A 13,009-nucleotide genomic window follows, 5' to 3' on the forward strand; every position below is an offset into this window, starting at 1 on the left:
GCATGGAGTGCTCCACTGTGGCTTTGCTGCCGTAAACATGCTCTGTTTGGTTTTTTGTTTTTATTTTTTGAGACAGTGTTGGCAGGTAGCCCAGGCTGGCCTCAACGCTTGCCTTAACCTCCTGAGAGCTAGGGTTACATGTATGTACCTTCACTCCTGGTGCTTGGTTTTTTGTTGTTGTTGTTGTTTTGTTTTGTTTTTGTTTTTGTTTTTAATAAATAGTAGGCCCTTGGGAAGCATGATCCTGAGTCTGGGGTTGGTTGCTGTGCTCTCACAGAAGCTGCCGCCCCCAGCAGTGCTGTCTACTGAGGTGTGCAAGGCACTGTCCTGACCTCCATTTACCCTAAGTCTCCAGTGTTCCTCTGAAATCCCCAGATCTTCTGTGGGAAATTGGCAGCAGATCTCCCTTTCTGCACTGATTTCACCAGAGCAGAAATCCCGGGGAGTTTTTCCACAAATTCCCACTGCTTCCAGCTTCCCTGCTTGCTGATGGTCCATTGGCCCCAATGGAAAGCACCTCATTCTTAGCCCACTTGATCGCCCGTCCCCATTTGTAAGGGTACTGGAGGAGCACAGCAGATGCTCCAAGTCTGGCCTTCCTGGGCCAAGTGAGCATGCAACACCAGTAGCCTGTCCTTTTCCAGTGAAGGTAAACACACTGGTCATCCAAGACCATTTGGTGTTTTGGGAGTACCCGCAATTCTTCACTTGTATTGGGAGTGGGCTCATCTGGCTGTTCTAGGAGGCTGGGGAGTCTCCCTGGGGTGCCTCTGGCTGTTCTAGGCCCTGCAGCCTCCCAACCCAGGCTTCTGCGATCAGGGCAGATTCCAGGGCTGGATCCAATGCTGAGGCTCCTGCTGTCTCTCCACAGAGAACACTTTCTGTAGCGGGGACCACGTGTCTTGGCATAGCCCTTTGGACAACAGTGAGTCGAGAATTCAGCACATGCTGCTGACGGAGGACCCGCAGATGCAGCCTGTGCAGACCCCGTTCGGGGTGGTTACCTTCCTCCAGGTGAGACGCCACCTGCACCTCTTGGTCCTGTCTTCCCTGCCATGGTCTGTATTGATTCAGATGTTCTGAATTCATCCTCTGCAATGCAGAGGTAAGAGGGACATCCCAGGAGGAAGCCAGCTCCAGGATTACCTCCTGTTTCTTCAGTGGGTGTGAATCTCCTCAGCTGCTGCCCATGCTTGCTTGCAGTTCTAATGAGGGCAAGTTTCAGTTGTGTCCTAGAGATTCCCACAGACCTGCAACTACTGTAGGAACAGCCGCCTGACCTCACCCTACCTCTAAATGCCTGGCCTGCGGGAAAACCTACCCTGATATGATTCAAGCTGCCCTTAGTTTCTTCTGTAGCCAAGAGCTTGGTTCTGTGCTACTAGATACCTATGCAGGCCTTGGTGGCTGTCTCTGGACTCAGGGACCTTCCAGCTAGGTAGCACCTCCTGAGGGAGCCATCACATTTGGGGAACACCAGCCTAGAAACACAAACTGTACCTGTATGCCCCCTCCTTGAGATGTCCCTGAGAGAGCCTGGGTAGCTGGACATCTGGGAGGGATGGCCATAAAACACATGGCGTCTCATCCTGGGCTACAGATTGTCGGTGTCTGCACTGAGGAGCTACACTCAGCCCAGCAGTGGAATGGGCAGGGCATCCTGGAACTGCTGAGAACGGTGCCCGTGTGAGTACACATCCCCTGAGGGTGGGAGCCTTGACCCCTGGGTCTTGGGGGTGGGCATCCTCCCTCTGTCCCTCCTGTCGGGTCCTTTACTTTGCTGTTTGGGGCACTCATTTCCCTATGGTCCCTGGCTACTAACAGTGCCCTGTGTGTTCTGGGCCTGGGACTGCAAACAAGAAAGGCTGTTGACTGATGCTCAGTCCAGACCCTCAGTTCCCACCATCTCTCCTTGTTCACAGTGCTGGCGGTCCCTGGCTGATAACTGACATGCGGAGGGGAGAAACCATATTTGAGATCGATCCGCACCTGCAAGTATGTCTTGAGTGAGGAAATTCTTGCTAGCACTCTTCCAGACAACACTGGCTTTCATCCCGAGAAAACGGAGGAGCTGTGTGTGTGAGCCAGTAGAAATACGGTGTGGTCTGGAACCTGTCCCCTGAGTTCTGCAGCCCATATAAGAAAACAGATTTCAGCCCAGAAAAGCAAGCCAGACCAATGCATGTGTGCATTTAAAGAGAATGGATTTTATTGTATGTAAATTATATATCAACTTAAAATTAGCCCACTACCAACAAAGGAAGGAAGTCGTAAGGAATGTTGCTTCCTTGCCCTATGCTCCTTCCCCTGCTCCCCCTTCTTAGCACACGTTTTCGGGGAGCCACCCTCCCTATGTCAGACAGCAGCACAGGCTAGGTTGACCCTACAGCCCAGCTTCAGGGTGAGTATTGATTGATCTAGTCATCCAGCCATTGTGCAGGAGTCTTTAGACCCCACCGTGGCTGCCTGGACAGTGTCACTGTCACCTTAGAAGAGATGTTCATGCGGTTCCCAGCTGGACTTTGGAAGCTACAGAGCACTGCTGCATTTCTTGCATGCTTGTGCAGGGGCAGAAGCAGCAGACCACACGTCTGCCTTGTTGTTTGGCTCCTTCTGCTCACCGTGCCACCGGAGGCAGGTCATGGCCCACGCCTCTGTAAGGCTTTGGCAGGCCACAGCAGTGACTGGGCATTGTAAGTCATACAATAGGGGAGAGGGTAAAGGACATGAAGCCTGCAGACCTGTAAATGAGGAGCTACTGACTTGTGAGTTCTTAAGCATACGCCCTCTCCATTCACAAAGGAGACTCCTCCACTCTGCGTACCTTTAAGTGCTCACACTGCTGCCAGGATCTTTCGTTACCTCTACTTTGAATTCACCTTCTGTGTAGCGTTTGTTTATGCAGGAGCCAGAAGCCATGAATGCTCCCTCCCTAAGGCCCTTGTTCTGCAGCCACACCGAGATTCAGTGTGGGGCATGGTGGGCTCTTGTTTGGCCCCTGTCATGAGTGCCAAGTACTGCCTGAGGCTCTCTTGAGACCCCAGCCAGCAGGACCACCTATGGTCATTACCATCAAGCCAGAAGCCCATGGGAGAAAATGTACCTTGCTTTCCCGATGGCTCTATGTACCAAGTGAGCTTTCTGGGGCCTGTTTGCCATTAGTTGCTTTGAAAGCTGGTTCATGTTCCTTTGATCTTAGTTTACTCCTACTAACCAGCTGTGCGCCTAAACAGGCCTGTCCTTCTACTACCTTTTTTTTTCTGACACTGGGTGTTAAATCTAGGGTCTCATGCATATGAAACAAGACCCCTGCTCCATCCCCAGCCTAGCCCACTTTTTACTTGGTGAGATGGGTTCTTACTAAGGAGCCTAGACTAGCCTCTAATTCACTCTGCACCGCAGCAGCTCCTTGAGTTGCTGGCATTACCACAGCAGCCATGGTTCCTAACTCTTCCTTTTTACATTAAAAATAAGTGATCTGGACTAGTGGGGCCATGAACCAGCTGTCCTTAGCTCTGCCTCGCGGCGGGTTCTCAGGATAGCCACTGACATCAAAACCCAGGTTCTCCCCCAGCAGATCCTGCCAGCCCACCCCATTCACCCCTGCTCATGCCTAGAGCACCTAAAGCTGTGGCTTGCCTGCTGTCAGCCTCACCCAGGCCTGTGACAGCACAGAAAGAAAGAAGAAAGGGTGGCTTATAGTAAGTAGGAGGCCACCTGTGACCAAGGCTTAAGAACAATGCCCTTGTCTGGGAGCCCTGAAGAGGGACCAGCTCGCTCAGTAAAGTATAAACTTCTGAGGTGCCTACTCACAGAGGTTTACTTGGCCTACATGACTGTTTAGCTGTTTATGGCCAAGGCTGCTCGAGTCTTCCGATGACCTTGGATCCAAAGCCCAGCACCACAGAACTGTGTTTTACCAGAAAACCCAGGGTGTTTTTAGTACAACTCTTCCTTGAGGCCATTTGGAGAAAGTTTAGTCTGAACAGTGCCAATGTCTGCACACAGACAAGGCCTCTGGGGGAAGCGTGCCGCGGTTACTGCTCTCCAGACCCTCCATTTCAACCTAGGAAATGGAAAAGTACCCCGTCCAGAGCCCTTTGCCAAAGTTAGCTGGCACCTATGGACAGAGAGCACTTCTGCTCTGGAGTGATAGCCCCCTCTAGCTGTTATCATGGGGAACTGCAGGTATGAGTTCCCAGGTCTGGCCTGACTCACACCCTAACTCCTGAAGATGGGGTGGGCAATGGCCATGTGGGGTGGGCAATGCCATTTTTGGAAGATCAGCAAGAGGAGAAGGCTATGCCTTCCCTGAGAAAAATAGATTTTGTCTCTGCTGCATCAGCTTTGAGGGCTCTCAGGCACAAAGGCCGTGGTGCTGGGGGTTGATGGGAAGGAAGCATCCATGGCATGTTCATTCCTCCTGGCTTCTCTGATCTGCTCCCCAGAGGAGTCCAGGGGCTCAGAAGCCACTGTGCATGCAATCAGAGAACCAAGTCAAAGACCCTGAGCTTGCAGCAGCTGTCCACGCTCAACACCTCCAAGGCTAATACTGGAAGAATAGTGACAGGTGTAGTGGTGACGTTGGGCCACCAGTTCTCTGAGGGAACTCTGATTCTTTGGTTCTTTTCAAGCAGGAGAGAGTTGACAAAGGCATCGAGACAGATGGTTCTAACCTGAGCGGTGTTAGTGCCAAGTGTGCCTGGGATGACCTAAGCCGACCTCCTGAGGACGATGAGGATAGCCGGAGCATCTGCATCGGCACACAACCCCGGAGGCTCTCTGGCAAAGGTTGGGGCCTTCCCCTGTCTTCTCCACTTGCCTTTCAGACTGCCTAGGATGAGTAGACAGTCCACTCTGATTTATTTTCTGACAACTGCATTTTTCCAATGTGGATGAACTGTATGAGCATTATCAGCCTGCTTGTAGCTGTTTCCTCTGTGCATTTCAAACACACCAGTGGGAGCTATGTGGATACGCTGTTCCTTGGAATCTGAGGTCATGCGTGTGAGTAGGAGCCATGGGATAGTTAACAGGAAAAGTCCACAGTCCACCTAAAGACAAGGCAGCAAATGTCTACCACTCACAGAACTGACACAGGTCCCAGTTCTGGCCAAACAGCCCTGCCAAGCCTGTGGATCTCTCTCCTTGGGCCTGCCTGGGCTTTTGACAAGAGTGGCCTGTGTGAGCCCCCATACTGCCCTACACTGTACTCCAGGAGGCTGTGGCGGGGCGCCCTGCTCCCACTGCCTCCAGGGAAGATCTCAGGAAAGGAGGATGTGGCTGTCCTGTTGGACTCTCCCCATGCTGGTCTTGGCTACAGAAGCACTTGTGGTTTTTTTTTTCTTTGCTTAGGCTAGCCAATGCCAAAGGAAAGCAACCATTTACAACCCATGTATGTAGGAGGCTTTTTGTCTCCTTCCTTTGTTGGTTCTTCTGACTTCTTATGCTTATTGAAGAATAAGATGCCTTCAGCCCCGAGTAAAATACCTGGCTTTGTGACTTTGTTTGCTTTTGCGATAGAGTCTCATTTAGCGCAGGCTGGCCTCTTAACTTACTGTGTAGCCACGGATGACCTTGAGTTCCTGATCCTCCTGCTTCCAATCTCCGAGGTGTTGGGTTTCCAGAAGCACCATACCTGGCTTTCTTTTTCTTTCTTTCCTTTTGGTGCTGGGGGTAGAAGCTAAGCACGGACTCTTCTGTGGAACTGTACCTCCACACTCCATGCCGTGTGTAAGCTGGAGAGATGACTCAGTGCTTCGGAGTGCTGGCTGCTCTTCCAGAGGACCCAACACCCATGGCAAAACACCAATGCACATGAAATAAAAAAGCCAATAAATAAATAAAAAAGATTTCTGAAAGGACAACTTAAACCCCAGAGCAAACATCTGGCCCCCTCTTTACTCTCCTGCAGGAGGGTTCACACTCGGCTGTCCTGGCTCAAAGGGTGACTTAAGGAAAGGTCGGTGGCATGTCCACAGTTGCAGTCATCACGCTTATTTTACTTATTGTTTGTTTATTTTTCAGACAAGCTCTCTTTCTCTCTGTGGCACAGGCTGGCTTCTCATTTCCTGCCTCAAATGTCCCTTCCCTGCTAGTACTACCCGCCCACCTTTTCTTCTTTCTGTTTGGAGGCAGGATTTCATCATGTGTAGCCCAGGCTAGTCCCAAGCTTGTCAAACTCATATCTCAGCCACCTAGAGCTAGGATTACTGGTGTGTGCCACCATGCCAGCCTTTAGCCAACACACTGCTGTCCTAGGCTCTAGAGCAGGATGGGAGGAAGGGCTGCTGGGAGCCCGTAGGGCCATCAGGCAACTTCGGGATATCGTTGCAGATACAGAACAGATCCGGGAGACCCTGAGGCGAGGACTCGAGATCAACAGCAAACCTGTCCTTCCACCAATCAACCCTCAGCGACATAATGGCCTCACCCACGACCGCCCCCCGTAAGTGTCGTGTTCCTGGGTAGGACAAGAGGATGGTATTTTTCCTGAGGGGCTATAACCAGGGATTGCATGAGAGAGATCAGTGCACATAGTTCTGGGTAAAGGGACCCAGGGTCTTTGGGGTTAAGCATAGCCCTGGTCCGGGGGCACACAGACCTGTGGTTGAAGGAGAGGTTCTCAAAGGGGACCCTGCAGAGCATGAATGTAAACAGCAGTAAATATTTATATGGGCTGTGTGAACAGACGAGAGTCCAGGTCAGGGCAAAATCTGACTGGGGGCCTCTCAGCCTTGTGGGAGCCCATTGTGTTAAGCCAGTCCCCTTATCTCAGCTGCGGTCAGAGTTGCCCTTCCTTCCTTCCCGGAGCCTGGGCTCTGGCTGATAGCTGCAACCCCAGGGACCTCCTTGTCTGGCCAGCCCTGCACTGCATGACTGCTGCCGAGGCCCTTCTTCCTGCCTGCCTTTCCTGGGGCCCAGGGAAGGGAAGGAAAATCCTTAGCAGGCCTCTGCCGCCTGTCTCGGGGTCCTGTAGTCCTTGGGAGAAACCAGCCGACCCCAGAGGTCAGATCTGCTTCCTTCCCACCTCTTCCTCTGTTAGGAGGCGAGTGCAGAGCAAGGCTAGAGCTAGGAACCCTTTTCATCTGGCCTGGATGACTCGGTGCTGGCAGCTCAGAGCAGGAACCTGGCCTACCCAGGAGATTGTTGGGCCTCAGGTGAAAATGGAGCTGGGCTAATCCTACACCTCTAGGATGATCTGCCCGCCTTCTAAGAGCCTTTACTGTAAGCTTGTTATGTGGCAACCTCAAGTCCTGGGGGCCAGCTAGGATGCACAGGCCTTCCTTTGGGGGAACACAAATGAAACAATGAACCGTTCATGGTGGATGCCGTCTGACTGCACACACGGTTTGTTGGAAGTGACCACTGCTTTGGAGTCAGGCTCCAGTTGCTGATTCATGATCCCCAGAAAGATGAGTGATATAGCACACTACGGGAAAGACGCCATCATCTGGAGTAGGCAGTGTGTCCTGGAGAGAGAGGATTGGGGTGCACCCAGAACTGCAGCTAGCATGGGAAGCTGCTGAAGGAACTGAGGTAGGGGAGTTTGGCTGCTTAACACCGGGGCTGCGTCTTGGGAGAGGATTATGGTGTCAAGAGTGTTACTCTGAGCACCAGTCCACCCAGCGCGGCTCACCTGGTGTACCTGCCTTCCAGAGCTGGAAGAATCGAGCTCTCTAACCGCATGGAGAGGCTTCCATTGCCACTCAGCAGCCCTTAGCTGCAAGCCAATGACTTTCTTAGGTCACTCGTGTTTTGTCGTGGCGGTAGCAGATGGCCAAGCTGTGTCATGGGGCATCTGGAAGCTTTCCACCTGCAGTCTGGACCCTGACCCAGGACTGTACTCCCTAAGCCCCAAGTGTGGCTCCTTGCCCTGAGCTTCTCTGGCACTGGTGACAGGTCAGAAGTAGACTTGTACCTCAAGTAGTTTGCTGGAAATGTAGGGATAGTCACCCTCCAGCTGCTCCTCCCGCCTCTCAAAGGACTCCAGAGCTCTGACGGAGAGCTCTTACAGAGATGCCCCTTATTGCCTCTCTTTGACCTGAGACACGCCTGATATCTCGTTCTCTTTCTTATTTATATGTATGGCTATTGTGCCCCTAGACACTGCAAAGGGCACAGACCGGGCTGTCAGTTCCTGTAGACACAACTGGAAAGTAAGGCAGCAGGGCTGGGTATTGGCAGAAAGCCATCCCCTTTGCCCCTACTCTTTGCCCTCCATTGGCTGATATACAGAGATGAGTGAGAATAGATTAGAGGTGCGAGCCCTCTGGAGTCTTCTGCCCTCCCTGCAGCTCAAGTGCCCAATCAGGAACCCAAAGTGCTGAAGTCTGGCATCTGGGGAAGGTGGGGGTCAGACGCGCTCCTGAAGTTCTTGGTCCTTGTTACCAGTTTGCTAACAGGCAGTTGAGCCTCGGTCCACTAAGACCGTTCTCCCGAGTGCCCTCAGCTCTCCCTGAGCCTAGCTCTCTGCTGTCTCAGACTTGACAGTGGCCAGCTCGGTTGAGATTAGCAAGCACCATTGTAATATCTGTGCTGCCCACTCTGGGACCTGACCTCATTTCAGACTCACCATAAAGATAGTGACAGAGAAACCCAGTCCCAAATGTGCAGGCACCAGTGTTTGTCGTCCTCTGGGAGGCTGCCATCACAGCATGGGCCCTATTTTGTCTGCCTGTCCAGTTTCCCCTTAGTCAGGACTTTGGGCTGGGCAGTCTGATGCAAGGGTCTTTTTGGCTCTGGATGTGATTGAGGAGGTTACAGAGATGGGTTCGCTTAGAACAGCTGATCAGGCCTTGGCATCAGCAACTGGGTTCTGGCCTACTTGGGGAATTGGGCACTTGCTAATTTCATACACCCATAGCAGCCAACAGTTCATACCAATATTAATTCAATTCATCCTCGCAGCCACTGTGTGAAGTAGTCTTATATTTTTTCCTTTTCCAGAAGAAACACTTGAGATGTAGGGAGCTGGTAAATAGCTAAGGGCAATCTCAAACAGGTGTGACCTTCCTTGTCCTGTGCTCAGGGACCCTCTGAGGACCTGCAGGCCATGTCTCTGAAATAATAATGATCTCACTTGGGGAACTCGTGTAACGAACTGGTTGTAGCATGACTAGGGACAGGCTCTCACATGACACTGAGGACAAGCTAGGTCCACGTTAGATGACTGGTTTGTTTAACTGTAAGGAGGACCTCTCATTAGCCCTGATGATTCTTGAAATAATGAGCTGTGTCATAGCTGGCTCGTTCTGAAACAGGCCTCATTTTCTTCAGAAGCAAGCATAAACCTATCTCTAGCTCATATCCCACCTCAGGACCAGGGGGTTTCTTTTTGGGGGGGGGCCTAAGTTCCTGCTTCCCAGAAGGCAGCCCCTCTGGTAACCTGTTCTCCCACCCGCTGTTGCCAGCCCTCCTCCCACTGCCTTCCAGGAAGAAGCATCCTGGGCCCTCTTTGGGGCGTCTTCAGCAGTTTCACAACCCTTGCATTCCAGCCATGAAATTTGTATCTGCCTTTTCCCAAGATGATCAGTTGAGAAAAGCCTTCTTCGGCTTGCTGGCGCCTCCCTTCCCACTGCCTGCTCGGGTGAGTTTGGGAAGCAGCCCTTTGTGCCACATGAGGACAGCCCGGCCCAGAGCTGTGCCTGCCAACATTCGTTGGTATCCAGGGTGGGAGTCACTGGACGTTCTCTATATCTGAGGTCCCAGGTCAGCCAGACTCTGGCATTAGCTCCCCAGCCTCTCTGTTGTGCTGGTAACAGGTGGGCATGTGTGGTCAGGAGTGTGCAGGAAAGGTCTGTTTCTATAAACTTCCGCCAGTGCCCTCTGCCTCACTGAGCCAGTGACTCACTTACTAAGGAGGGGAGTTCCAGAGGAACTCACTGGGTCTCACATCTTCCCAAAGACGGGCAGGCATCGTGTGTGTTAGAGAGAGAAGGTAGTCAAGGGAACTCTCAAAGGCAGACTTAGCCTCACTGCTCAGCCAGGTCATCAGTCCCTAGTCATCTAGAATAGCACTGGAAGTTTATGTGGATGCTTCCTGCTTCACTTCCTGGAGAAGGATGCTGTCATAGCATGAATTCTGTTGTGATGCCCAAACACACACACACACACACACACACACACGGAGAGACATGTACTTCTCTCTCCCTCTCTCTCCCTCTCTCTCCCTCTCTCTCTCTCTCTCTCTCTCCCTCTCTCCCCCCCTCTCTTGTTATCTATTTCTGCCTAAGATGGGGTTTGTCTCTAGCCCAGGCTCCCGTGTAGTGGGATTACGGTAGGAGCCACGATGCCCATTCAGTTCTGCTCTGAAGTCTCTGCTCCTGTTTGTTTGGCCTTCGGACGGGGTGACTTTCCTGCCTCTCACTCACTCCCATCTTGAGTAGTTTGTGCCCTGGCCGGGGACTGGTTCTTTAGAAAAAGCTGCTTGGTTTTGCTCAGTCCATGGGGCCCGTGGAGTGTAATTAGCGTTCTGGTTTTCATCCGTCCAGCCAGTGGATTTGGGTGAAGGAAGGTGAGTTTCCTCCTAGGAAGGCAGCTGGTTGCTGTGATGCCACTTTGCACACAGGACAGATTTAGATGACCCTGCTGTCAGGGTTGTGTGTTAGGGCAGTAGACAGCCTGGAGCCACTCTGTCACGGTGGCTTCACTCACAGTTCCCATACTGGCAGAGGACAGTCCTTTGCACTAGAGAACAAGTCCAGAAAGAACCCTGCTCTCAGGGCTGACAATAGGAAACGTCAGGGCCTCTCCACTTGCTGCTTCCTGAACCAGGGTATTCCTTTTGGGTCCCTCATGTGAACCAGGTTGTCCTGCTAAATATATCTGTACAGTGTTTCTCAGAAAACACACCCAAAAGGGCAGAGAACACAGGCTCAGCAAATCTGTCACAGGTCAGCTTATGTTCTGACTGCTGTCTTTACTCTGCTTCCCCAAAGAGACCAAGCTGTGGCCATTGTTCAAGGTTCCTGGCTGGGGCTTTGAATCTAGGTGCAAGCGCTGCATCCTCTCCCTCAGGTTGCACAACCCAGGGTATTTTTATCATCCATCCTTGATCTTCAGTGTCACCCAACACCAGCAGTGAGTCACTTCTGCAGGGAAGGGAAAAGGAAGGTTCAAAGGTGAGAGCTGAAGAAAGGAAGTGACTCAGTCTCAGGGAAAGGAAAGCCACAGGGGTCCTACCTAGCCTTACCCCCAACCAGTGGGGCCAGGGTAGGACGGAGTCGCTGGCACCCACAGCTGCCGATGGATGGTTAGACCTCAGTGCCACTGTTAGTCTTGTCCTGCCTGACTCTGCACTGCCTTTTCCCCTTCATGCTCCCTATTTAAAACATTACCCTTACTGTTTGCTTGTTGGTGCTTACCAGCAATACTGTGTAGTCTTGTATTGCTGATCTCATCCTGTCCTAGCAGAGAGTTTGTCAGCATGACAATGACCCACAGCCCTGTGCTTCCCTCACCTCACACCCTTTCCCAGTCCTGCCCCGAAGGGAGGCTGACAAGTAGTTCTTTCTCTGGAGAATTCAGAGCTCCGTCAGCAGTCAGAAAGCAATAGGAATAGTCTCCCAGGCGAAAAGCAGAAGCCAGAGGTGGGGCTGAGCTCTGCCAGCCAATTGTACTTCACTTTTTATTTGTTGCCAAGCCCGATGTCCTGCTTCCAGGTGTCCCCAAGGAAAAGGTCTCAAGTCATGTGGCCAGTGCAGCCGTCATGACTGTCACAGGACGAGGACTGTGGCTAACAGGAATTTCGGCTGCTTGATTCTTCTCCTTCCCTCCCGCATTGCCACGGATAGAAAATTGCAGTGTTCCTTAGGTGAGCGTGGAGAGGCTAAGACCTTTCCAGAGGGAGAGAAAGTAGGTTCTGCCAGTCTGCAGCGCAGGTAGGGTGACTAGGGAATGTACCATAAACCACCCAGGAATGGAAATCCTGTCTTATTGGACACTGGAAGGACGGGATGTTCTGGGATATGTGAAAGCCACCTTATACAGTGAGAAGTGTAAATATAGATGTGTTATTTGGACTGGAAGAATTAGGTTCATTTCTGAATTGCCAACATATGATCACTCCTTGGTCTTTGGGCAGAGATCAAGTATAGACCATTCCATATACCAGTCCTTGGTGTTCCCAGCAAGGCAGAGTCCTGGGCTGGACAGCTAATTCTTGAGGCTGAGCAGGCAGTTATTATCTGTCATCTGTGTGGGCTATTGTTGTCCCCACCTCACATGTTAGAGTATTCTTGCCCAGTATTTATAAGATAGAGTCAAGCCAGGGCATGGTAGTTCCAGTACACAGGGCTACACAGAGAGACCGTATCTCAAAAACACAGTAAATAATTGTCATGTGGTGGCAGCACACACTTTCAATCCTAGCACTCAGGAGGCAGAGGCCAGCCTGGTCTATAGAGCAAGTTCCAGGACAGCCAGGCCTACACAGAAAAACCTTGTCTCAAAAAAACAAATAATAATAATAACAACAACACAATATGGTTCAGCAGGTAAAGTAGCTTTCTGCCAAGCCTGATGTCCTGAGCTGGGTCCCTGGGATTCACGTGGTAGAAGAGAAGTGGCTCCTAAAAGTTGTCCTCTGACCTCACATGCTGTGGTTTGTATGTGCATATACATATATAACACATACACATAAATAAATGTAGAGGGAAATGGCTCAGTGGTTAAGAGCATGTGTTGCTCTTGCAGAGAACCCAGGTTTATTTCCCAGCCCCATGTGGTAGCTCACAACCCTCTGTCACTCTAATTCTAGGGGACCTGATGCTCTCTTCTGGTCTCTGCTGCCATGGTTCACAGACATCCCTGCAGGTAGAATTAAATAAATAAATAACAACAATCAACGTACCATAAGTATTTTAAAGAATTATAAAATTTCAAAAGAAAAAGAATCCGTGAGTTCAAGGCCAGCCTGGTCTACAGAGAGCTCCAGGACAGCTGGGGCTGCACAGAGAAACCAAAGGAAAAGAATAAGAAAAAACAAAGAGTAAAACAGAAACAGTGA

The 13,009-nt window shown here is 51.3% G+C and overlaps 1 protein-coding gene across 2 annotated transcripts in view; it reads left to right on the forward strand.

Annotated features, from left to right (window-relative positions):
- Nucleotides 1–13,009, forward strand: part of Sufu (SUFU negative regulator of hedgehog signaling) — a 92,652-nt gene that overhangs the window by 55,836 nt on the left and 23,807 nt on the right. The window contains exons 4-8 of one of the 2 annotated variants that reach the window (XM_038328252.1): nucleotides 872–1,014; nucleotides 1,601–1,686; nucleotides 1,923–1,995; nucleotides 4,635–4,791; nucleotides 6,337–6,448. In XM_038328252.1, coding sequence (XP_038184180.1) covers nucleotides 872–1,014; nucleotides 1,601–1,686; nucleotides 1,923–1,995; nucleotides 4,635–4,791; nucleotides 6,337–6,448 — 571 coding nt within the window. The remainder of the gene's footprint in view (nucleotides 1–871; nucleotides 1,015–1,600; nucleotides 1,687–1,922; nucleotides 1,996–4,634; nucleotides 4,792–6,336; nucleotides 6,449–13,009) is intronic. The other variant, XM_038328260.1, reaches the window with a different exon arrangement.

The sequence above is a fragment of the Arvicola amphibius genome, chromosome 1 (assembly GCF_903992535.2).
Source record: "Arvicola amphibius chromosome 1, mArvAmp1.2, whole genome shotgun sequence".
NCBI classification, from domain to species: Eukaryota; Metazoa; Chordata; class Mammalia; order Rodentia; family Cricetidae; genus Arvicola; species Arvicola amphibius.